General features: G+C 39.1%; 1 protein-coding gene across 10 annotated transcripts in view; it reads right to left on the reverse strand.

Moving 5' to 3' along the window:
- ATP8A1 (ATPase phospholipid transporting 8A1) overlaps nucleotides 1-26,980 on the reverse strand; it is a 260,638-nt gene that overhangs the window by 40,172 nt on the left and 193,486 nt on the right. For 8 of the 10 annotated variants that reach the window (XM_089327160.1, XM_070068174.2, XM_089327162.1 and 5 more), the window contains 8 exons: nucleotides 20,116-20,299; nucleotides 19,922-20,032; nucleotides 13,563-13,637; nucleotides 13,338-13,460; nucleotides 9,948-10,026; nucleotides 5,786-5,847; nucleotides 3,129-3,185; nucleotides 2,083-2,190 (listed from right to left, as the gene is read on the reverse strand). In XM_089327160.1, coding sequence (XP_089183286.1) covers nucleotides 2,083-2,190; nucleotides 3,129-3,185; nucleotides 5,786-5,847; nucleotides 9,948-10,026; nucleotides 13,338-13,460; nucleotides 13,563-13,637; nucleotides 19,922-20,032; nucleotides 20,116-20,299 — 799 coding nt within the window. Of the gene's footprint in view, nucleotides 1-2,082; nucleotides 2,191-3,128; nucleotides 3,186-5,785; nucleotides 5,848-9,947; nucleotides 10,027-13,337; nucleotides 13,461-13,562; nucleotides 13,638-19,921; nucleotides 20,033-20,115; nucleotides 20,300-21,392; nucleotides 21,681-26,980 lie in introns of those variants that run through there. The other 2 variants (XM_089327166.1, XM_089327165.1) reach the window with 1 other exon arrangement.

Genomic DNA, 26,980 nt, shown 5'->3' on the forward strand with positions numbered 1-26,980 from the left:
TTTCCACTATACATGAAGTGAGCAGAAATGTGATGGAGTACTGACATTCATTTCACTTTGAATTAAACACAGCATCACCACAAGTCCCAAGAGGTAGTATTAAGTTTTGTGTTTGGGTAATACTGGGAATTCTACAGGCAAGGGTAGAATTATATTTGGTTGGCAAAAAGCCAGTTCAACTTCACACTTGTCCTAAAAGTAGGTGGTCAAAAAATCTGCTCTTGTCATCAGACCTATTGACATAGTTGCTTAAACTATCTGGGTTTCAAAATCTTTTGTGCTATTCATTTTAAAGATAAAATAAACCTTAAGAAATGAGATAAAATGAGGCAAAGATTCATGTCTAATGAAAAAGACATTAGGCAGAATTCACCTTGGGGAAAAGTCAGCTCAATCAGGCAGAGCACATCAAATAAAAACAAAGAATGAAACTGGGTTTTCCAAATGTTTTCATCTGATAGTTGATGCGCGCTCTCTCTCTCTCTCTCTCTCTCTCACACACACACACACACACTCTCTCTCTCTCTCACACACACACACACACACACACACACACTTCTCTCTCTCTCTCTCACACACACACACACTCTCTCTCTCTCTCTCTCACACACACACACACATAATCAGCTCTCCGTATCACCGGGTTTGGCATCCAAAGATTCAACCAACAGCAGATTGTACTACACACATGCAGACTTTCCCCCATCGTCATTATTCCCTAAGCCACACAATATAACAATTATTTACAGAGCATTTACACTGCATTAGGTATTATAAGTAATCTGGAACAAATTTGAAGTCTATGGGAAGTTGTGTAGGTGGTATGTGAACACACCTTCATTTTGTGAGACTTGACTGTCCTCAGAGTTGGGCATTCTCAAGGTGTCCTGGAACCAATCTCCCCAGGACACTCAGGGACAAGTGTGTATATATGTGTGTATTTATTTATTCTTTGATTTTATTTCTTCAGGACAAAAGGACCCAAAAATCAAGGTAAGGAGGAGATGCACTCACAGCTCTCTCTCTGTTCCCTCTAAAATTCCTGCTGTGAATTTTCTAGAATTCACAGTACATGTTTCAAAAGAAGCCTTCACTTTTGGTGAATGGAAGTCCATGCTCCCTGATTTGTCTGGTTTTGTTGTAATAGTATATAATGCCTCTCTAATAAATGTAACCACAAACATTTTTAAAAATGTGTCTGCACTCTGCTAATTTATAAAAAGCAGGATGCTGTCAGATAAAATTTCATGAAAATGATCTATAAACCAGACTGTCTAAAGTGAAAGGTACTCAGGCGGTACTTAGGGGCAACAAATACATGGAAAGCACTGGCAAGGCTTCCAGTGACTGTGGTGAAACAATGGCTGCAACGGAGCTCACATTCCCTGGATTTGCAAGCGACTGTGAGGTCACAGGAAATCCCGAAATGCTTTCCACATTTTCTTTTATACATTTTATGTCAAATTTCCTGCAATTGAAATCACAAACCAGCCTACTGCTGGAATCTCTTCTGAAGGCAAGGCGATCTTGTGACACTCCCCCATGAGCACCCAATAACTCAATTCCTGCAAGTGTAACAAGAGACTACCAATGGACTGCGTGCGATAAGGCTGAACCGTCAGATGCTCTAATTCTGCCAAAATGAAAACCAAACCTATGTCTTCAAGAGAGCATGGAAAGTGCACTTCGTCCTGTGACAGCAGGCTTCTCTGTAGTGTAAGAGATAACAGAAGGCAGAAACTCACCGTTCCCTAGTGTTCTCATGCAGAGTGTATTTGAGGGTTTACAGTCCGATTCTGAAATGGCATCTTCCCTACAAGTATTCTTATGTGACTCAACCCTGGACCACCACATTTTATTGTCCCAGCTATATTTAAGAAAGAATAAGTAAAATGTTCAGGTTTAAACTATTCTCTCAAGATTTATCACTCCCCCCGGTGGAATCTGAAAACAGCTTTTATATGGTCAAGCACGATGCTGCTGTAAAGCAACAACATGGAAACTCATGGCAGCTGATTACAGTTTCTAATGAGCACTCATCTCCAACGTGGTGCTGGACCACGAGGTACAGGCGTACATTACCTCTCCCGACATGTCTGGGGCCATCGGGACGGCCGGCCACAGTGATGAGTAGATCCCAAAAAACACCACCCAGAGCGCGATGCTGCCCCAGATCGCTATGTGGCTGAACTGTGGAGGAGAAAATATCTGTCAAAGGCCTCTTGGTGGACTGAGGACACTAATCCTAGTGGAACACCCACGGAATCCCTCTTTATTTATTAGACTCATAAAAGCATTATCCACAGGATTTTCTGCATAATCTCTGTAGAATTCTGTAATTGCGTGTGCATTTTTAAAGACAAACTAGGTCTTTTATTAAGTGCCAATCTCTTCCACAATGGTTAGAGTGTTTGTGGTTCTGGAATTTACAACTAAGTCTTCTTTCTCTGTCTCCTTAGATGATTCTCTCCTCTTATTTTTATCTTTTGTGTCTCCCAATTCCTTTAAGCCTACTTTAGTTTTGCTATGCATGCTCTCATTAAAAGATTTTAGACACCTGGGAAAATATTATCTCTATGCCGATGATTGCCAACTCCGAATTTCTTGTGCCAATCTTTACCCTGAGCATTAAACTTCTTTTTGTTTGCTGGGTCTCTATACCTGGATGTGGACATACTGCAAAACAACCATCTCTAAAAATGAAACTTGTTTTATCCAGACTGGGTATTTATAAGTATATGAGGACAAAACTTTTGCTAATATTGTTAGTCTTCAGAATGAGTTTTCAACGAATTTTTTGAAGAATGCCAGTCCTGGGCCATCTCTAAAAAGAGATTTGTAGTCAAGTAAGTTTGAAGGTCTTCCTATCTCCTGGGATATTCACAACATATAATAACATATTAAAGGCTCTGAGAAGTCCTGTAGTAATAAACTTTAAGTTTGTTTAACCCTGTACTTTTGCACTAAAATCTCCATTTAACACTCTTCCACCCCCAGTACCCTATAATTAATGACTTGTGGACTACGATAAAGGGACAAATTAATTTAGGATAAAAAAGAACCAAAAATTTGGATAGAACGTATAAGCAAATGTGATATTTCCTGGTCATGATTAAGAATACTCTTACCCAGGTCCAATATGATGTCTCTAATCCAGCTTTCAAACACACCGTTATCACCACAAACTGAAACAGAAGAGAAAAGTGTTACTTTATTTCATAAATATTATAGTTGATCAAATGACTGAAGGATACATATATAAAGAACAGGCAGCTTTGAATGAAGCTGTGGGAGCAGTGGATTATTCTCTGCTTGCTCAGTGTGGCCAACAAGCACAGAAGCAGGTGGGTTGGCTGGGAGGTCCCATCACGCCTGGGAGCACTAACTGCCCACTCACAGCATGGCACTCCCACCGCCCTCTGGGCTTCTCCTCATCTTAGCGTGAGTCCATCCATGAAGCCCCTGACTCTGCGTCAGCCTGCTTTTTGTACAATTCATGAATAGTAGCAGAAAGCCTGTGTCTGCATTCACTTGGCTTTTCAAGCTTGCTTCAACTTTATTTTAAACCATCTTTCAAAGGATAAGTCCAACTTTCTGAATTTCAAAGATATATTATAAAATAATTGAATATTTAGAAATCTCAATGCTCCAGAACCTTACTTAGTGGATACCCTGCCAAGTAGACTAGGAATCTCTCACTCCTGTATGATACACACACTCACTGGCGACTGTGCTAGCGATTCTGAAAGAGGGGGCAGGGACTGGCTGGGCTTCTCTATGCTTCCTGACTGGTGAAATGCACCTGCTTTGTGGTTAGACTATCTGTGTGCAAGACTCTATCACGTATTAGCTCTCTCTGTTAACAAACAAGCTATTTCACCTCTCTGTGCCTCAGCTCCTTCTTCTGTAAGCTGGGACCGATACAGTTTACCAACATCACACAGTGGTTACTTTACTTGTTTATTGTTCAAGAACACAATGCTGGACAGAAGACACCGGAAGAGTGCTTAGCACTGCAGCATTACCTCTTGTGGTCTATTTATAACTAATGATAAACTTCTAACTAATGTTAGTAGTCAAGGGATCTCTGGGCACTTTCAGTGGTCTCTGGAGATGGAAATCTGATGTTTGCTTAGCACGTCTACATCAGTAGACGTCTGACATGCCCAGTCCTACTTCCAGGCAGTTTAAGAGTCTGCACCCTGTATTTGCTGAGACACTGCCCAGTGAGGTTGTAAACTTATGTTCAAGTGAGATGGCTGAGATTTCTCAGCAGGATATCCAGTGGTAAGTCTGGGTTCTTATCTGCAGAAATAAAACTGGTATTAAAATGTAAATACTAATTACCACAAACTATATAAAAATTTCTAAAATAAGAGATGCACTTTAACATAAAATTAAATAAAAAGGCCCCCCTGAGACCTGAGTCCCATAAAGTGTGCATAGGATACCTTGGTGATGTATGCTGTGGCTTATTTCTACCTGTTATGCTAGGATTTACTTCCTCTGTTTTTGTATTTATGCTATGTGAGAGCTATCAGCTATCAGCTCCTCAAACATAGTTCTACTTTTCTTTTACTACTTCAGTAGGTTGATGTCAAAGGAAAAACGAGTCGCAGATTTGCCAAAACCTTAATCCTCTGACACTTAATGGCCTTAATTTCCTATCATTCAGATCCATTTGGCCAAGTGATTAAGACACTGGTGACTCCTGCCTGGGTTTGATGACTGATTCTGCTCCCAACTCCAGTTTCCCATTAATGCAGACTCTGGGAGGCAGCAGCAATGGCCTGAGTAGTTGGGTCCCTGCCATGAACATGACAGGCCTGGAATGAGTTCACAGTTTAGATCCAGGCCCCACCCTGACCACAGCGGGCATCTGGGGAGTGACCCAGCAGGTGGGAGATCTCTGTATTTCTCTCTCTCTTTCTTGCTGTCTCTATGCCTCTCAAATAAATTGACAAAAAAAAAAAAAAAAAAAAAAAAAAAAAAAAAAAAAGCCCAAACTGAAAAACCCACTTGATATTGCTACAGCGTATTACAGTTTTTCTATCAGTTGAGTTGGCCATACCGATAGCCGCTCGCGATTTAGAACAATTTTCTTCCTACCCAGGCTGTAGTGAGGCACAGGAGGGGGAGGGAGAACACCGGTCTGACAATTCAAAGGTGAGAGTTAGAGTAAGTTTTTATCAGAAACCAAATGTGTGACCTCAGGCATCAGAATTCACACAGTGCTTTTGACTTCTCAGGGAAAATGGTTTGCAAACATTTTCAGGTCTTTAATGTTGGTGAGGAACGCTTGAATATCTGGAGATTATCATGGTGCTCAGTGCAGTGACCCCGCAGTGGGCCCAGGCCTCGTGTGGGATAAATGCATCTAAGGCTGAAGGTTCTCTTTTTAATTACCAGGAAGCCTCTGGAACCATTACTGGCCACACATTCAAGATTAGATTGATAATATTTGTCATCAAGTCAGAAAAGCGAGAAAATACTCATAATGGTGGTAACGTAAAACTTAGGGGGAAAGGGAAAAGGAAAAATAAAAGGGAAAACAGGGCAATAAAAGAGGGAATATTGAAAACAACACTAACTCACGTCCTTTAAAAGTCAGTAAATCTAAAGGGTATTTTAAAAACCTTAACAGTCAAAACATCTTATTTCATTCTTAAAGGGAACTGTAAGCAACCCTTAAATCAAGAAATACACACACTGAAATCGGAAAACAACACGAGCAGAAATGAAGGGCTTTGACTTGTGTGCAGTGGGGTAGGCATCGTGCACTCACAGTGTAAACAAAGTTGCCCAGCAGTAGATAATCGGAGGTTTTCCCATTTCCAAACACAGTACCTGTATGAGAAGAAGAGAGGCTGTCAGAGAGCAAAATGGCAGGATGCTCTCAGAACCCCAAGATAAATCAACTTTCAAATATTGAACAAAAAAGGTAAGCCAGGGACATTCAGTGGAGCAGTGAGGTTGATTTGAAAAATGCTGCAAGAAGCTGCACAAGTTTCCATAAAGACAGGATATAAACTGCAGAAAACTCCTAAGAGCCAACACGAAGAAGGAAATCAGACTGCTAATCAGTTCTTCTTTCCCAAGATTACAAACAAAAATCAAACTAGTTATTCCAGCAAAACTTAAATATATGGCCTTTACGACAACAGAAGCTATTCTGAACTCTAATAGAGAACTGTGCTAACTTTGTGAGGATGAGGTGTTAGGATCCTTCTTGCAATTTCTCCATAAAATCACTGGAACTGAACCAAAAAGGGATTCATAAAACCAACTCACAGAGGGCCAAGAGCACCAAGCGGAGTTCAAAAACTGAGTCTTCAGATGAAAGAAGCGACAGCTAGCAAACAAAAATGTCTTTTACTGATAAAAAGTAAAAGTAACTGAATAAATGATTGGCACTGTAGAAATACTTCAAATTCCATGTTTTGTGTAGCATGGCATTTTATTTATGCACATGTACAAGAACATTTATTCAAATTCTAATCTGTAAGTGCAATATACAGATATGTTAGAATAAAGGACAGGATGAGATAGGGAGAGTGGTGGTGGGGAGCTCTGGGAGCACACGCAGGCTGAGTTCTGTCACAAGCTGTGTCATCCTGGGTTATTTATAATGAGTCCCCATGGAACCCAGTTTCTTTACCTAACAGAGGGAGTGCAACTACCTGCCTTTGGAACGGTTTGGAGGTTAAGGTGAGGAGACATATAAAGCACCACGCACGGTGTCCGGTGCACGGCCGGTGCAGCACACGACTCTGGTAAATCATTCATTCTCACACTGTCTGGTCTCTGCATCTCTTATGCTGAAAAATCACTGAAGATCCCCAAATGCTTTTGCGTACATGGTTTATTTCTATCAATATTTACCAAATTAGAAATTAAAACAAAAACAAAAAATGTCCTGATTTATCTAAAAATAACAGTAATAAATCCAAGAGATGGTAACATAAACAACATGTTTTAGGAGAAATAGCTATTTTCCCAAATAAAAAAAAAGCTAGTGAGAAAATTGGCATTGTTTTACATTTTTACAATCTCCTTAATGTCTGGTTTAATAGAAAGCAGCTGGATTCTCATATGTTGCTTTGCCTCACATACAAGTGTATGAGGGAAATCTAGCTTCACAGAGACATGAAATTATAAAGGAGGGGAGGGTATTCTTTGATATATCAAAACTCTAGCAGTTTCTTCAAGATGAGAGTACTCTCTTAAAAGTCTTGCCAGTGTGGAACCTGAATCTATTAATGAACATTTTGTATCTGATTACATCAAAATCCACTGGCCTGCTTTGCACTTGATCTTTTCCCGGTGTAAGATTCTGTAACCTCCTCCAAGTAAGTAGTTCAGCTCACAACTCAAGCAACCCTCAGGACACTGTTCCTGGAGACGGCCACTGCCTCACGATAAGCAGAAGTGCTTTATGCACACTCCCCCTTTTGTCAAGCGGAAAATTCTGAATGTGCAAACCAAGCTTCAAGATTTCATAAAAGCATTAGTTTTATGGCTTTTTCAAGGACTTTCCTAAGGGAAAAGGGCAGGCAGCAGTGACGAATACAAGGACTACTGGTACAGCAGTTACCTGCAAATTCCTTTCAAACCCCATGATTGCCAAGGTGGTTTGGATGTTTGCTGGATTGAGCTATTTTTAACATTAAGTTTATTTTTTTTTCTGATTTAGAATGGGGAAATAGTAGTTTAAGAGACTTGATATGCCCTGCCGCCTAAACCTACATTGATTTTGTATTTTGAAAATAAACTTTAATTGGAGAATGTGACTAAGGCCCAGGGTATCCTGAATTATACCCTGGACTTCAATATCCCTCTTCTCCAAAAACTGAAATAAATACAAATGTCCATCAACTGATGGACGGATAAACACAAGGTGGTATATATGTATGGTAGAATATTATTCAGCCTAGAAAAGCAATGAAATACTGATTCCATGCTGCAACATGGGTGAACCAAGGTCACTTGTGACATAATTGCATTTATATGAAATGTTCAGAATAGGAAAATCCACAGAAATAGAAAATTCAGTGTTTGCCAAAGGCTAAGGTGGGGGGAGGGTGGGGAAAACTAAGGAGTGATTACTAATAGGTATGGGTGTCTTTTTTACAGATAAAAAATTACTTGCTAGTTTACTTCAGAGTCACACACACCTACCCACCCACAGTGCTTCCTGTCTACTGATTCACTCCCCAAATCCCACAACAGCTCTGTGTCAGGCTGGGGGCTGAAGCTGGGTGGCAGAAACCAAACCCCCTGCAGTGTCACCACAGCCTCTGAGGGTGTGCATTAGCAGGAAGCTGGAGCTGGATTGGGAATTGAATCCAGGCACTCCTAACTGATGGCTTAACTCCTAGGTCACTAACTGCACTGATACAGGCTTTCTTTATAGGGTGGTGAAAATGTTCTGGCTTTAGATATTGGTGACATTTGCACAATTCTGTGAGTATCCTGAAAACCCTTGAGTTGTATAGGCTAAAAGGGTGAATTTTATGGTGTGTAAATTATATCTCAAAAACAGACAAACTCATTGTATTTATCCTGGCCCACTGGGTCAATACTCTTATATTTAGATGTTCTAACCACACTCATTCCCATGACCTAGAACCTGAGAAATATTTGCTGCTATAATTTACTGAGTAATTGCTGCACACAGGAGATTTAAATCTCTGCTAGGACATGACCTACGTCTTCTCTGTAATTCACGTGCTCTTGGAATTCATGCACAGTTTACCGAGTGCCTAAGCGCAGAGAGGCGCTGTTGTAAGCCCTGCAAATACAACTCAGCTGACCCACTCCTCACCCTGCTGGAGCTCTGGTCCCAACAGAGGCGGCGGCCAGCACGAAGGAAATGGACGCAGTGCACCCTGACAGGCAATTGCGTGAGGACACAGGAGGAGGACAAGGGCACAGAGCGCAAGGGTGAGTGTGGCAGGTGTTGGTGGCTCTGTGGGATGAGTGATCTTGAAGGGCCCTTCTGAGCAGAGCCCGGAGGGAGGGGACCACCTGGGGAAGACTGAGGAGGGGTACAGTGGTGGGGGCTTTGTTCTAAATGTTCTTTGTGGGTTTCTGGGGAAAGAGGCACCTGGCTTGATTTACGTTTTCCAAGGATGGCTCTGGCTACTGCAGGTGGGCCTGAGCTGGCCAGCAGCACTCTCTGCTGTGGGCACAGTGGGCCTGGCCTATACTCAGGAGAAGATGGACAGTCCCTCGGGCGGAGCGTGTGTCATGTCTGTTAATTACTGCAGTTCTGGAGCAGAGGCATTGAATGGTTGAGAGTTCTCCCCAAGATCTCAAGGCCAGGTCTGCTCTGGGACACAGTAGCCCAATCGCAAGTGTTGCAGGGGGCTGGTCTCGAAGGTGGCTGTGGGATCATTTTTATGTGTGTAGGAAATAAACCACAATCCTGTCTCTCGAAGCGGACAGAATAAAATCACTCCCACAGAATGAGCAGAGAAAAAGTTTACCCGCCGAGATGAACATAAAACCATTAGAAATCTCATCCAGAACAGCAGCACAAGCACACTTGAAAATGCTAGCCTGTCTGATTAGGTCCAGTATAAAGCACTCAGTACATGCCTCCCAGGTATAATAAAGAGACTACATAAAACATTAGCACTTATTGTCTTCCAGCTATCCATCAACAGAGAGGGGGGGAAGGGCCTTAAAATTTAACTCTCTGCAAGTATGGAAAACATGGGAGGGAAAGAAGAAAGGCTTTGCATATATTAAATCACTTTGCTCCCAAAGGAATAATAAAAGTCTTTAAAGTGTGTACAGCATTGGGATGCATGCATTTTAGGTTTAGGAAAATATCGTAAAATGAAACACTGACATTGCTGTAATTTTTAGCATATATTGACAATGAGTTATTTTTCTAAAAAAGTAAAAAGTCACCTCTTACCATTCATATCCTTTCTACTTACCATACTGAAGGGCTTTTAGTGGAAACCAAAACAGAATAACTGAGTGGAAGAGGCCATTTAAACAATGAACCCAGAAAACCTGAGGGAAAACAAAAATCCATGAGAACCATGTGCGATAAACTAGCGCTGTGAACTCTGCCCTTGCTTTTTATCTATGAGCTAGATTCACAAAACGTGTTTCTGTCGGGCCACCACTGTGAATTAATAGAATTGACAGACACTTTCTGCCTCTTAGACTTTCATGGGTCATTTATTTATTTTTATGTTTCTCAAAATGTTTTTTCAGCTTCACTTTAATTTTTTTGCCCGCTTTTTACAAACCAAGTTTCAAGCGTTTAAATTTCTGCCTGAAAAACAGAAATTCTTCAAGTGAGACTATTTTCATAATTCCAGAAGAATGGCTTTTAAGAAGATTGTAATTTGGGGAAATCTCTTTCTCTTATGTGAAATGCAACTGCAAACTTTTCTATGGTAAAGATCTCATACTTTTCTCTCTCTCCATACATAGAAACAAATACACATACATTTTATTTAAAATGGTAAGTATAACATTTCAGTGTGTAGTCATTATAGCATTGTGAATGTGACTGAATTCTTTTCTGAACACTGCTAAATATCAAGTTTCCTAACCTATAACATCACTGAATAGTTACTACTTTTTATGTCTGCTGTATTTTAAGAACGAGTATCAATGGTAGTTTCTTTGTAACATGGAAGTAAAAGATTAAGTTATAGAAAAAACTGTTTAGAATTCTTGTGGCCTTCTGAACAGTTGCAGTTTTGTCATTTAAAAGTGCTTCCTGCAAACAACACTGATGCTAAATCAAATTGGCATGTATTAATAGTTTTAAGCTGTTCAAACAACAGAAATTAAGTTGCCTGCCTCCCAAAATTTTCCACTGTGATCTCAATCTCCTTTGTTAGTTCACCCAGCCACACTGGATTGTATGATCCAATTTACGCTCCAATACATTACACATTTGAACTTGTGTTACTCATTAACCTTTGTCTCTTCTCCTCACTATGTCATTAACACAAGTTTTTATTTGACAGAAAGCACAGGTGGGTGCAAGAAAAATTAGTTCTACTTTTCCATTTTCCTGACCAATACTTATTGTCACATGCTAATCCTTTAACCCCGGTCGTGACCTCGGAGCCTCCGACCCTTTTTACCATAACAAACGTAAGCATCCTCATTCAAGGCAACAAGGCTTCTCCACTGTGGACCCACAGCAACTGCTGTGTACACAACTACGCATTTTGTAGTCATTTGTCCCTGCATTTGAAAACACTTTATGGGAGTTAATCACAGAATTCTCACAGAAAATCGAAAGATCCTACAAAAAACGGCCAGCAACTTGTGTATGCAAACCAAAAATATTCAAATAGATATGGCAACTGTATAACCTATTTGGGTTGATGTGGTGAGTTTGGTAAAAGTATAGACTAAGCCGATAGTCAAATACTTCTGCAGCAACAAAGGATACAAAGGATGATGTATCCACAGTGAAACTAGCTACCACCAGCTACACCTTTTTCCTGGCCACAAAATCGTGTCCAAGTTCCCATGTACAAAGGGCACAAAAGGATGTAGCTTTGCAGAATGACTTTCGGTAATCCCATGAGAAATAAGTTATGTTGTTAAGCAAGAGTGAGATGGCCAAGTTTGTGGCTGGGAAGTTAACTCTTGAGATGGTAGCACAGAATCTGAGCTGGGGCAGATGGGGGCCTGTGGTCGATGCCACTGCCTGAGTTGATGAGAATTACTGTGCTTTCCTAGCTCACAGGTTACCTTTCAGGGAAGTAAGAGCTCCTGTTTCTTGTATCCGCCCTGATTGTGGCTTCCCGTCATTTGCAAATGTCCACTACAGGCAGCAAAAAGCATTATAGCAATGCAGTGGGGATTAAATACAAACTGGATGTCATAAATAAATTTTAAAAGTCCCAAATAAAACATTCAAAAATGAAATCATAGATAAAACTTATTACAAACAGTGACAGCTTTAAAAGAGACTATTAGAGACACTTTCCAGAACTAGTGTGTTCTTTTATTTACTGACTTCAATGATTTTAAACAGTGCCATCCAGTTGTATGTGAGAGCACAAATGTACACACACACAGCATGTTTGTGAAGATCAAATCTCAGAATAACCTCTGGGCTATAAATTTAGCTCTACCATTGATGGTGTGAGGTTAGAGGTGCCAAGACACCTGCTTCACTTTATTTCCTTGGCCAGAGAATAACCATCACTGGAGAGCAATATGAATTAATAAGCATTAAAAATATCCTGTATTAACTATCTGAAACTCAAGACACTGAATTAAAGTTATATCTAATTGTCAGTAACATGCTAATAAAAACGGACTCTATTAAATGAAAATAATTCTGTGAAGATGGATTGTATTTGTTGCTTTTATAATATGAACCACAAAATTTTTATTTTTAAAATGGCGCCAACATTGATTGTTACAATCTCAATTTTTCCTTCCTCACTTTCACTAAACAGAAATCTGAAATACCAATGAATACCAATGGAAATACTTCAGAACATGAAGATACTTTAAAAATTTCATGGAAAAATAGTAATTTAAAGATAAATTAATTTTTGTCCACAAAATTTTTGAAATCCAAAATAAATCATCTTTTAATTCTATTTTCTGTGAACTTTTTTTTTATAGTATTTCGTGTATATTAGCAGGATAGTAAACTATGCAGAAAATGATACCTTTTATTGGTTGTTGTTGCTGGGATGGATCACAAGAGATGACAATAGCCTATGGCTTCTTATGCAGAACGTAAACCCAGAAGGTGATTTTTAGATAAAATACTGAGTATTTTATCTTATATTTTTAGTTTCATGGCTTGGGAATACTGGGTATCATGATTAAGTGACTTACTTCCCAGAGACTATAATTTTAATGTCTGGTACCATCAATCTAAAATTCTAATGAGGACGAAGTTATTTCACAGACTGAGAATGAGTAGACTGATACAATGACGCCCACCCCTTTACATGTGTGAAGCCGGCCCCTGTCAGCCCTGGAAGGCTGGCCCCATGAAGAGTGATCTTTTCCCCACAACACGGCCGAGACAGAAGCCAGAGGACAAAAAAGACCACGGCTTCTGTGTGCTAGACCGGCATACTGCTCCCTACAAACTCTCATGAACTATGCTGATGTCTGAATTTCATGTCACAAAATAGCCAAACCAAACCAACTAACCAAACCCCTTCCTAGCCATATCAGAACATAAGAAATAATTGGCCATGGCTGGCACCCTGGCGTTAGCCGAGACTGGCATCTCCTTGCCTTTGGAAAACGAGATGCCCCAAGGAATAACAGCAGGAAATCAGCCCACATGGAACATGCACCAGGGAACTGTGCCCTACCTTGGTGTTGAAGTCCAGGGCATTCTGAGACGTTTTGTATAACTCAGGGTACTTCAACATGTTCTCCTTCCTGCACGACCTCTCAAATATTCCAAGAGTTAAGGGAGGCATTGCTGTAAACATCTAAATGGACAAATTGGTCGGTAAGGCCAGCAGCCAGACACAGGTTGAACCCTTATCCCAAATATTCAATAAAACAGGAATTATCAAATATCAGAAACTTACCACATTATAGAGACCTATACACCATCTTTCAAAGAGGATCTGTCCAGAGAAACCATTAACAAAGGCAAACCAGATCTAGGAAGAAAACAGTCCAAAATTCCCCAAATTAGAGCACAAGACCAGAAATGCAGTGCTTAGAATTTCTTCCTATGCAACCATACGCAGCAGCAGCAAGCCTGTTTTCTAGATTCTGTTGAAAATGGCATCGCTTAGCTCCTCTTTTTAATTTCAAGGCATGCTTGCATAAGATATCTGTTGCTTATGTCATAACTGGTTCTGCTTGGAGGAAGGATCAAAACAGAACTATATGAATAGGCCATCAGATTTTTAAAAATAAATATAATCTTGTTTCTAAAATCATTGTGACTAATATAGGAGGGTACTTTAAAGTACTTGTGGAAAAATGGAAAAGATAAGCTTATTGGGGTGCACAAACTTCTGAAATGCATGCATAGGTTTTTCACAGTATTCATTCCTATGAACTTTTTGAAGACCTGTTGTGTTTCTATGCCATTAAGTTTTTGGCTTTAATTTCCTTCTTTTTTTTCCCCCCCAAAGAAACCTTTTATTTAATGAACACAAATTTCTTAAGTACAACTTTTTAATTCCCTTCAAAAATGCTTATTTGGACACAATTGAAAAGTATTTTAAAATTACAATGGTAACACTTGTTTATTTAGGAAATAATTTTCTGCAATAATACAGTCACTGCTTTCTTCCCTGTTGGTTGCTCGCCTTCACAGAGTTCAGTTAAAAACATCTGCAAATTTAACTTAGGGGAAACCTGTTGCTTATAGTGTCCTTGCTTGCCCTTTCCTCTTTACCATCTGTAACTTGCATTTTCTTAAGTTGCTATATATCCTTGAAAATACTAAAGGATACACTCTACAGTGCAGATAACACTATTTTGGACATTTACTCCACTTCCAGTTTTTGTTAGGCAATTCTGAACTGAAATCCTACATATCTTTTTTATCCCTAGGATGAATTCTTTGAGTAGAATTAAGGGATCAAAGTACATGAGTTTTTAGTTTTTAAAGTTCTTAATAATTACTGTTATCGAAAAGTTCAATTTGAATTTATAAATTAAAAATATTTCTAACAGATTTTAATAAAATCAAATCTTTAGCTACTAGTGCACAATGTTCTTATATAATTTCCAATTCATTTTAAATCAGAAACTTTAACTTTGGAAACAAAATTAGGGGGCAATAGAGAGAAGTTTTTCTCCATCATGTATAAAAATATGGAAAATTAAAGTGCTTACCAGTAAATCAACAGTACATATATACTTTTTTTTTTAAAAAGCAGACCTAAATTATATTAAAAATTAAGTTGACCTGGGAGGATAAAAAACCCAGTTACATAAACACAAAAACAAAGCATAATTACAACTACAAAAAACTAGGAGAGCAGTCCTGACATGCAGCTCACAAGCAAGTTCATCAATGGCATTTGCAGGGACTTTGCCACACTTCACGTTTCATTTAACCTCATTACAGAACCATGCATTGCTACAAATTCACCATTTATCAATATGTACCCAGGCTGGCCTCCCCATGGACAGTCTGTGGACCCACACTGGTCTTCCACTGCATAGTGCAAAGGGATGTTTGAGTGAATATAAAAACGAGTGTCTGACTCATGAGACGGAAGAGGAAGCAAGGCCAACAGCAGCACAGGAGAAATGGGAGGGCTCTCACACCCGGGCAACAACAGCAGCAAAGACACAGGAATCTGAGGCAAATCCACAATTCTTACTTGCTTTGCTATATGTATTTACAGAAAAAATTGTAACATTTGCCCTTAGCCAAGTCTTCTGTGCATGCAAGCCTTACGAGAACTTGGCATTTTTATGGAAGCTCAGCGTAGTCTGTCTTTCTTGCGAGTATAACACAAGTTGGTAAAACAGACTGTAACGCTCTCTATTGTGTTTTTGCATCTGGCCTTTTAGAGATGTGGACTTTATAAATATGTTTGTGAAACTCCGGGTGATGGTAGTATTTTCCCTGAAGGCAACTGTGATCTACCGTAGCAAAACATTTTAATAAGCTCTTTCAGATTTCGTAGGGTATAATGGAAATACAGGGCTTTTTTTTTTTTAACACAAACTTTCAATTATGGCCTCCTTAGTCTATGAAGATACTGGGTAATCTTAATGGGTCTGAAGACAGCGGAGGCTCTCTGATATTACATTCATCTAATGGGCATGACTTGAATCAAAGGCTATATTTCTAAATGCATTTGCACTCATCATACTGTGAGATATGAGAAGTTAATGTTAATAAATTTGTATGAGTAAAGATTTTTAAATGTGAACATCCCCCTGGATTCTTTGTGCATAATATTCGGTCTGATTCAAAGTCTACTATGAACTTCAAATTTAAGACCTTCCCACAAATCAAGGAATCTTTACAGAAAATTTCAGTTTCAAAAGAATGTGCAAATAGGCCAACTTAGCTGAGTTCAGAGTTTAAGGTCATAAATTGATTGCATTATGGCAAAAATTTATAGGAAAGTTAACTTTCTTTGCTATTTTATTTTGTTACTGAAATGTAGGTAAACATGCTTATAGAAATTTACTTCTTGCATTTAATACAGTTAACAGTTGAGCTTCTTTTTCAACAAGAGGAAGATATCAGCAGATAAGAACAGAAGCTTTCAATACAATACCCTACATATTCACTGAAATATTTTGGTATTCAAGTTTGCATATTTTAAAGGAGAAAGGAGGGTCCTGATCAGTGAAGTCTCCTGGCAGAGGGCTGTCAGGGGTCAATCTGACATCTAAAGTTATATTATATATATTATATTATGTATCTTACAAACAGATCCCGGGCTAAATAAAACAACACCTACATTACCATAAGCACATCAAAATCCCTCCAGAAAACAGTCAAAACCAAAGATGCAGAAAGAAAACATTAGTCTCTCTGGGGGTGTCTAGATTATTTAAATTCACAGAGAATCCATCTCTCAGCACAATTTACTGGGAAAGCATCAACCTGTTGACTTTACTCAAGCTTCTAGAAATTAAAAACATGACATTGTGTTGGGATCTTCCCATCAAAACTGGATGTGACTAACTGTTTGAAAGAAAAGGTCTTATTTGCCAGGAAGGAGTCAGATATTTCAGAAGAAAAAAAAGTCTCTTTAGAAAGAGCCAATAATTTAAATGAATACCTAGAGCTGCTGCTAGCAGTATAAAGTCAGAGTTTTACAGACCACCTGCCAGATCTGTATGTATTTGTTTGCCTGTAACTTATGGCAATGAAATAGCCAGATAGCGAGATTCCTGGCAATACAATGATGGGAAAGCAGGTTGTGTAGATAATCTATAAAACCCATAGTGTCCAAGACTGTTCCTTTAGCAGCAAAGAAACCTCAGACCTGCTTCTCCTGGTATTATTTTCTACATTCCACCTCCCAGCAGAGGCGTGGCAGCTAAAGCCTCACAGACATTTTCCTGATGGAGCATTTCTGCATATTAAACAGCAGCTTACAAACAGTCAATGAGTCCTCTGCTCCCACGCCTGATCAGCACAAAAAACTGAAAGGAGAGATTGGAGACTGGCAGTTGTCCTCACTAGAGACATTCAATGATGTGTTTTCTGTCTATTCATTCACAGTATTGGCATAAGCCATTAACATCTGCAGAACTTGTTTTAGCTGGCAAAAGTCGGGTATCTGGGAATTGATTTAAAAGGTCAATTTGTTTCCAAGACAGTTGAATTATATTCCAAATACATTTCCATAGAGTGCTAAAAGAAAAATAAAAATGAGATTTCCAGTAATGTTTAGAATTCACTTCCTTTTTGACGTGTAAAGAATTTGATCAGTGTTAAGCATCTCATGAAGGGGCTTGAAGTTCAGAGCCAAGTGAAAGTCAGGCCTAATCAACCACAAATCACATACTTCTGGATTTGAAACAGAACGTGCAGATTTAGTTTTGATTTGAGTTTAATATATTTTATTTTCCCCATTGGTACATAAATCTTGCCCATTTTATTGTTGGTTGCCAACTCATCTAGGTTTTAAATGTGGCAAGTTGACTACTCTCATTTCATTTTTATACAATTATGCTTTTATAAGCAGATTTTAAACTTCTGGTATCTTCAAAAGTCTATGCAAATAAACTGCGTGAGTTAGCATTCCTTTGAATGTCTGGGTTTGGGATGAGAACACGTCATTAGAAAAACCAGACACATAGAGAGGACTGAGAATCAAAGAAAGTATCTTAGAAAAGAATCATAAATTGATATGTATCACAAATAATTTATTTGTTGGAGCTTATAAGCTATTTTGAAAGCAAATTTTCCTTCAAACATGACCACTTCAGGTCAAATTTAGCAATATTCAAGTTCATGGATATTTCCAAATATTTGGTTATTTTTTTCTAATTACAGATTTTTTAATGACCAATAAATGAAACTGCCCATAACACTTCAAAATAAAGTTTGCATTTTATTAACATGACTCATCACGAGAACTGTGCTTAGTCATTCATTTTTACAAGGAGATAAGCATTTGGACAGAGGCAGAGAAAATAACTGACCCAAACATACAAAAGCCCGTTACTAATGTGTCAACACGGGTAGATGTGGAATCTTTTTTTTTTTTTTTTGGTTATAGTACTACTTTGCTGGTATAAAGTAGGAGATATTATCTCTATGTAGTAAATGGGTAGGTCCTGTGTTTTCTGAAAGATGTGCAGAAAGAGTCAGTAAGAGGGCAAGATGCACTGACAGATTTATGGTAGCCTCTGGCTATGGGGGGCTCTTGAATGCTTGACGTCTAACTAGTCCAAACGGGGATGTTCTGTAAATGTAAAACACACACCAGATTCTGAGCACCCAACAAAAGAATCGAAAGTATCTCACTAATTTTTATATACTGATTACATGTTAAAATAATACTTTTCATATGTTGAACTATATCAAAATCAAATTAAAACCAATTTGGGTTTTACTTTTTGCATTCTGCTAATGTGGCTTCTGGAATATCTGTGATTTGTGTGGCTTCTATTGTATTTCTCTTGGCAAGCTCCCACAGGACAGGAACTACACTGGATTTCCTTTGTAGTTGCTGGATTAAGCCTGGTGCCTAAATCCCTGCAGGTGCTTCAGTTCTTTTAGAAGTGGCATTCCTCACCCAGGTTTTCATTTCTAAAATGATGTTATGTTGTCAGTGTCATCCATGACATTTCAGTCAATGACATATTACATATATGATGGTAGTGTGAAAGATATCACCCAGTGACATCATAGCCATCTTAGTTGATGAAAATACTATACTTCATGATGTTTGCACAATGAGGAAATTACCTAACACATTTCTCAGAACATGTCCCTGTTAAGCAACACACAACTGTATTTGATACACAAAAAGGATGACAGACACCCCTTGCTATGCAGGCCCAGGGAACAAATATTCTGAAATTATTACACAAAGTTCTCATTATCTGAATTCATGACACTCATCAAACTAAGAAATCCAAACAGACCTGGATAGCAAGGGCAACTTCTCCTGTAACTGAGCCCTCCATTTTGAAACACAGGCAAATTATCAGATCACCAGTACTGGCAACAGCACGGGTATACCCTTTTAGATCCACGCCTTCACTTCCCCCCAGAACTACAAGCACAAGCCCCAGCTTTGTGTCTACTGCTGTCTTGCTTTTCTTTCTAAATACAGTTTTCCAAATGTTTATTAGCCCTCAACAGCATACTACTTTTTTTCATAGGATTTTGAGCTTCACAGAAATGCAGCAGTTTGCAGTCTTTTAAAAACTGAAAACATTATTTCATGAACAATTCTAATTCAACATATCTTACCAAAGCAACATGACAATTTTGGCCAGAATTTAAACATCCATGGCCCATAAACTGTTTGCTCTGACACAGTAGGAAGTCATAAAAAGTTAAGTGGATAAATGAATTATTATTAATTAAAACACTGAGAAGGCCGGCGCCGCGGCTCACCGGGTTCTAGTCCCGGTCGGGGCGCCGGATTCTGTCCCGGTTGCCCCTCTTCCAGGCCAGCTCTCTGCTGTGGCCAGGGAGTGCAGTGGAGGATGGCCCAAGTGCTTGGGCCCTGCACCCCATGGGAGACCAGGAGAAGCACCTGGCTCCTGCCATTGGATCAGCGCAGCGCGCTGGCCGCGGCGGCCATTGGAGGGTGAACCAACGGCAAAAGGAAGACCTTTCTCTCTGTCTCTCTCTCTCACTGTCCACTCTGCATGTCAAAAAATAAAAATAAAAAAGAATTAAAAAAAAAACACTGAGAAAATATCTTCAGAAAGAAAACTTCTTTAAATATATAGGTAAATGGTAAGTATTTTATATTTAACCTGCTATTACCTCGATAATGTAGAGGACAATGTTCTTGTAGAAGCAATACAAGATGCACTTGGAGACTCGATTATAGTTCCAGGCACCATGAACCATCAATAAATTCTTCAAATACTTGAACTAAAAAAAGAGAGGGAAAAGTTAGTGTCTCCTCTTTGTAACGGTGGCTGATGGAGAGGAATGGTATGTCTTGCAGACACTACCTGAGCGATGGAGTAATCAGAGGAATTGGCTGCCTGCAGGCCTTCATTGCCACTTATCCCTACTCCAACATGCGCTGTCTGTATCATGCTCACATCATTTGCTCCATCACCGATTGCAAGTGTTATGACTTTCACTTGTTTCTTCACCATATCCACAACTTCAGATTTTTGAAGAGGAGAAACCCTTAAATTAGAACAGGTTATCAATGATCTGTTTTTTGAAAAGTCATTGTCTTGAAGGATAAAAAAGCAAAAGATCCAAATGCATGGTCCTCTGAATGACCATAATGGAGAAGTCTTAGGTTTACAAATATTTAGTTCTCTGTTAATCAGGTTCTCACTTTAAGGGAAACTAGGGGTGGGGGGGTTGGGGGACATGTCTGAAAAGCTAACCCCTAGCTGACAGCTAGAACACATAATGCTTTGTTGAACAGCAAACATTTGAGTTCAGAAATTCCATTACTTCCCTAAACAACATCAGAATTTCTAGTTCTTTATATTTGAATGAAAAAGGTCATACAGGTTGTTGCATGGTAGTTCAAACACTAACATAGTGCCTGGAAATAAAAGTGTTGAGTTTTTGCATCTTGTCTTTTTGTCCTATACACTCAAAACAACTTAAAAATCAAGTTAATAGTGGAAACTGGATATCCTTTGTCCTGTTCTCAGATACCATGGTGAATCTCTACCAAAGTAAACAGCAAGAACTTGGTTATTATTTATTTATTATTATTCAAATAGTCAAGTATAAATCAAGCAACTGTTTATACAGATGAGTCAGAACAGAAAATACCAGAATCTGTACTAAAATCAAATTTCATATTAAATTTGAAGTAAATTTTCTCAGATTTTAAGGATACTTTTAAGAAATAAACCCCAAGATAATGATAGAAAGGTTCAAAGACAGGTATTGCATAATTACCTAATGTTTCCCACACTAAATTGGATATTATACAGAAAGACAGGGAACTGGTAGTGTGGCCTGGTGGGTTAAGCTGCTGCTAGGCATCCCATATGGGCACTGGTTTGAGTACTGGCTGTTCCACTTCTGACCTAGCTCCCTGCTAATGAGGCTGGGAAAGCAGCAGAAGAAAAATCAAGTGCTTGGGTCCCTGCCACTGTTGTGGGAGACCCAGATGGAGTTCTAGGCTCTTGGCTTCAGCCTTGCCCAGCCCTAGCTGTTGCAGCTATTTGGGGACTGAAACAGCAGATGGAATCTCTCTCTCTCTCTCTGTGCCCCTACCCATCACTCTCCTGGTCAAATAAATAAATAGATATTTTTTCTTTAAAAAAAAAGATTTTTATTTATTTGAAAGGCAGAGTTACAAAGAGGCAGAGGCAGAGGCAGAGGCAGAGAGAGAGAGAGAGAGAGAGAGAGAGAGAGAGAGGTCTTTCATCTGCTGGTTCACTTCCCAAATGGCTGCAATGGTTGGAGCTGGGCTGATCCAAAGCCAGGAGTCAAGAGCTTCTTTTGTGTCTCCCCCATGGGTGCAGGGGCCCAAGGACTTGGCCCATCTTCCACTGCTTTCCCAGACCACAGCAGAGAGCTGGATCAGACTGATCTTCTGTATATAAAGAGAATAGAAAATGAATCTTGATGTGAATGGAAGGGGAGAGGGAGTGGATAAGGGGAGGGTTGCGGGTGGGAGGGACGTTATGGGGGGGAAGCCATTGTAATCCATATTCTGTACTTTGGAAATTTATATTCATTAAATAAAAGTTAAAAAAAAAAAGAAGTGGAGCAGCTGAGATGTGAACTGGTGCCCACAAGGGATGTGGGCACTGGAGGCAGTGTCTTTACCAGCTACCCTACAGTGCTGGCCCCTGTAAATTAAAATCTTAAAACAACAACAACAAAAAGACAGGAATATCAAACCAGAATTGGTCTAGTAGTTATATAGTAATTAAACAATAGAAAAAAACATACACAAGGTTAATAGACAAGAAAAATCTCACTCTTTATAAAATGTAAATCGAATAGATACGTAATAAATATCTGTTGAAAAATCTGGTCAATCATGTATTATCTATTTACAAATGAAGGCCATTACCCTGAAAGAATGGATATATTTTTGCCCAGTCTCCTGATTATTTCTGTGGGAAACATTCCAGCCGTAATACTCTGCACAAACATGTGCCTTCAGGAGCCCTCTCTGCCTTCTGAATGGCTCCAGCCAGAATAACCCTGGCTTTTATTTCAAGTTTGAGAATCATTGCATCAGACAGTGAGTTTGCTTGCATAGTCAATGAGACTTCTCTGCTCTGTATTCTTGGTGCCTGATCCAGAATGGGCACTCAATCAATGGTTGCTATAGGAAAGAATTATTTTTAATTTTTTCTTTGGATTTCCTTTCAGTGTCTGGCAATAGTACAAAATGACACAACTGTGAACTCAGCAAAGGAATGAATATCAGCCTACTAATGGGCTATTTCAATGTTAGCCCCCATTTTTCTTTGAAACAATTTTCATATTTTATTTAGTGTTTCTTAGCAGGCTAATAGAAATTGGTGAGCCCACTGGCTCCAGGTCAGTGTTTAAATAAGGACTACAGCTGATATTTAGTCAACGTCTAAGAATAATGCTAAGAAATGATCTAGAAGGCAAATGGGAAATGGGCATGAAAAGAGAAGCATTTGAAAACATTGAACAAATTCCCTTTAACAGGCTAACAGGTGAAATCACACCATAGGAACAACGGGACTAGGAAACTGGAAGACTTTCTTCATAAGCTGAACTTTTCTCCAGATTGTCTTTCTTTTTATGGCCGTATTGTCACCTCTTAAAGGGCTACTCCTTCCCTCGTCAAAGTCTACTTATGTTGGTGACTTTTGTATACTTGTACAATTTTCTTAACAGCCTAGAACAACCTTCCCACATGAGTTAATTTGCCCTGGTATCCATCAAAAACCACATTTCCATAGCTGAGAATATCTAAAGCTGAACCAGTAATGATCTAATGTATAATGTGGAAACATCATAAAGAGTTGTTTTCTTCCCCCTCTTGCGGGTTTGCATCAAGATTTAAATTTTTCACAATTTTTTTCTTCTCTTCCATTGTTGCCTATTCTTCTTTGGGAGAAGAGAAATCTATGAAAAAATACTAAGTATCTAGTAAATGTCTGGTTTTCTTTCCTGTGGCTCCACAAACAGAGGGTGGTCCTTCGCGATACAACCTAGAAGTACACTGAGTGCAATATGCTTTTCCGATATTATTTTGGCTGTGGACTCTGCATATGTTATTCATTATTTTTCTTATTTGCTATGTAGTAACTCTTACTGCCCTGTGAACATTAGATCAGAGCACCGGAAATTTTTACCATTTAAATGAAGGAGCATATAGGTGGTCCATCTTATATGAGCCTTGTTTTGCACCCTTTTAATGGGATTAGCTACATGAACTGCCTTTCTAAATGGAATATAGATAAAGATTATATGTACATGGATACATACAGACAAAAATAATACTTTAAGAGACTTGTTATGGGTAGCCAAAAGGAGTACAATAATTTCTTCTACTGGACTGTGTTTTAGGGTTAACAACCTAAAAAATTATCATACAGATGCTTAAAATTATACCAATAATAATATATTATCTCAAAGATTTACAGGGTGAACTTAAAAGTTACTTTAATGTTGCCTTTAGAAGGCAAATCTAGAAACATGGGGGAACCCAGTATTTCTTAATTATCCTGCGTGTTTTATATAGTAACCAAGCTGAGGTATTTGCTAAGCTTGAGGTCTGCTCGTGGTGTATTTAGAGGTCAGGATTATTAGTGGGGGATCTGCTGTACTTTCTTTTGCAATAAACTTCCTAAGATTTCTCCTGTGAATATCAATTTATTCCCTATGGAGCCATATTCTGCTGACTAATAAAACAATAACAAAAAGAGAAAAATCGAACTTATGAGATCTTACTTGATTCTTAACTAAAATTTGTTAGGTTCATTTGAAAAGTTTTAAATTGAGAAGGAATTAAACGACAACTGAAAAAAAATCTGTATTACATGTACCAAAAATACATAAATATTAAAACTCTTCTAGAAATTCATCAGGAATTTACTACCAGAATGAAAACAGCAGCTTACATAAGAAATCCTAAAAAACGATCCTTAACATATGGTACACAATGAAACATTCAACCACTTCTAGGTTAAGAGAATTGTGCTATTCAAATGACTGATGAGTGAGCGCTCTCCTCGCCTCCAAAACCAACATTTGTTGATACCCTGTGCAGTCACAGGCATCAAAGAGACCTTACAATATAGGGTCTCAGTCTGCAGAAATACTGGTCTAACACAGGCAGCTTTTCCACTGGACAGAAAAGGAAAATAATTCTAAGACACATTTTCTTTCTGCAGTGTAGTTTAGATACAAAATTTCTGTTTTGTGGAATTTATAGATAATTTATAGTTATAGGTAAACTACTACTGCCTCTAATTTCAATGGTTCAGATAATATTTTAAGCAGAGATTGTTTATAATGGTAGTATGTATTTAAATATGAATTATGTCTATGTGTGCACAGATACTCCCAACTACTAACTAGCCAATATACCTTACAAAAGGCACTAGAAAAACCCTGTTCATATTAGAAGTTATGATAGTGTGCACACTAGAGAACTTATATCTACATTGCTGGTGCTCATTTTCTTTTAAAAAATTCTCTAGCTATATTGAAACTAGCACAATACCCAACATAGGAGCAGGTATAAAAATAGTAGTGGAACTGAATAAATGACACTTTTATAGGAAAGAAAAAAATCATCTCATTGTCCCATGATACTAACATTACAATTCTTACTCATTTCTGACTGTTCACTTTTAGGCAGCAAATTTGTTTGATCTGCTCTGTCCCTAGAATAAAAGAGGAGTTCTGTAAAGGATATTAGATTTTCTAGACTTTCTCCCCTGGATAGTAAAGACAGGCAAAAAATTGCTAGGTGCAGAAGGAAACATCCACTTCTTCCATGGAAAGTGTGTATATTCGGCATGTACTAGAGCCGGATGACTTACCTGCACGTCATGATTATTTTCACCGTTAAGCTAGCTCTAAGCAACAGATGTTAAAAGCTCTTGAGAACAAAGAGCAAAAAAAAAGTGGAACAATGCCTAAAAATATTAATTTGGATTGCTTAAAAGATGTTTCATATAGTGGAGGACCTGACTTAGGGTAAGGGTAATGAAAATGGAAAGAAAGGACACAGTGGAGGGTGCAAGGGTCTGAAGAAAGGCAGTTTCAAAGACAGCTCGGAGGTTGTCAACTTGGGAGCTGGAGGCTGTGGTCCAACTATAAACAGGAGGAGTATCACGGCAGTTCTAGACACTCAGATGCAGAGAGCAGTGGGACAGCCTCGTGGAACCGCTTACGTATCCTGACTGAAAAGCCAGAATTGAGCCTGGAGAAGCACGTGGAGCTAAGGATGTGCAATTAGGTGCCATTCATTCATCAAGTAACGGATTCAGTACTTACTAATCCTCTAATATGTGATGAGATTTCTATGGAAGAATATAAGGAGGAGAAATTAGATCTCAGGACCCTCCTTTTCCCCCTAAACATTATCCTAAAAAATATTTTAATTATATGTATTAAGGGGTACAGTGTGATAACTCAATGGATGTATTCAATGGACAGTGATCGTTTGTTTTGTCAGCATTTCTAACTTAGACATTAAAAAAATTTGATTAACAATTGCACATATCCAAGGGATACAGTGTGATATTTCAACAAAAGTATACAATGTGTACCAATAAAATCAAAGCTACCAATATATGCTTCTCCCTGTCAACACTCTATGTCTTCGAATACTACTGATGACTTTTTATTGAGCTGCTGTCCCAGGAGTTCACTAGCAAGAGGCTCTACGACAGCAGTCTCTCTGCAGAGTGCTGCTCTAAGGAGAGAGGAGTGGTACAGAGACATTGCTCCTTCATGGAACAAAGCCCAGCTTCCCCTCTCTGCCCGGGACTGGTGTGCTCCCCACTGGGAAGTGCCTGTTGTCAAGAAGGCCTACAACACTTTCCTCCCATCTCTGACCTTTCATGGCTTTGCTCTCAGAGTGGTAAGACCTACGCTCCACCTCTTCCCATTCCTAGTATCCGACTGGAGTCCACAGCCTGGGGCTCTCTTCCCTAGACTCATGACTCAGGGTACATAAGGAAAGACTGGAAGCAAATCAGCTCACCCTTCCTTCCCTCCCTGCTCCATGATTTCCTATTTAAAAAAGTTCTTTCCTATGTGGATTGGTTTCTCCAACAAACCTCCTCTGATATTAGGGGGCTGGTGTGGTGGGGCAGTAGGTTAAGCCATGTTTGGGATGCCCACATTCTATATCAGTGTTGGTTCAAATCCTGGCTGCTCTGCTTCTGATCCAGCTTCCTGCTAATTGTGCCTGGGAAGACAGAGGAAGATGGCCCAAGTGCTTGGGCCCCTGCTACCCATGTGAGAGATTTTGATGGAGTTCCTGGCTCCTAGATTCAGCCTGGCTCAGCTGTGGCTGTTGTGGCCATTTGGGGAGTGAACCAATGGATGGAAAATCTTTCTCTCTTCTCTCTTTCAAAAATACCCAGTGGAAGACAGAACAACTGGTAGCACAAGCTATTTTTTTTTTTAATATTTCTTTATTTATTTGAATGGGAGGGACAGGGAGAGAGAGAGATATCAATCTTCTGTCTGCTGGTTCACTCCCCTAATGGCTACAATAGTCATGGCTAGGCTAGGTTGAAGGTAGGAGCTTAGAGCTCCATCCTGGTTTCCCTTGTGGGAGGCAGGGGCCCAAGTACTTGTGCTATTCTCTGCTGCCTTCCCAGTATGTTAGCAGGGAGCTGGATTGGAAGAGCAGCAGCCAGGACTTCAAGCATTGCTCTA

Source organism: Oryctolagus cuniculus, chromosome 2 (genome assembly GCF_051225735.1).
Source record: "Oryctolagus cuniculus isolate XC-2025 breed Fujian yellow rabbit chromosome 2, ASM5122573v1, whole genome shotgun sequence".
NCBI classification, from domain to species: Eukaryota; Metazoa; Chordata; class Mammalia; order Lagomorpha; family Leporidae; genus Oryctolagus; species Oryctolagus cuniculus.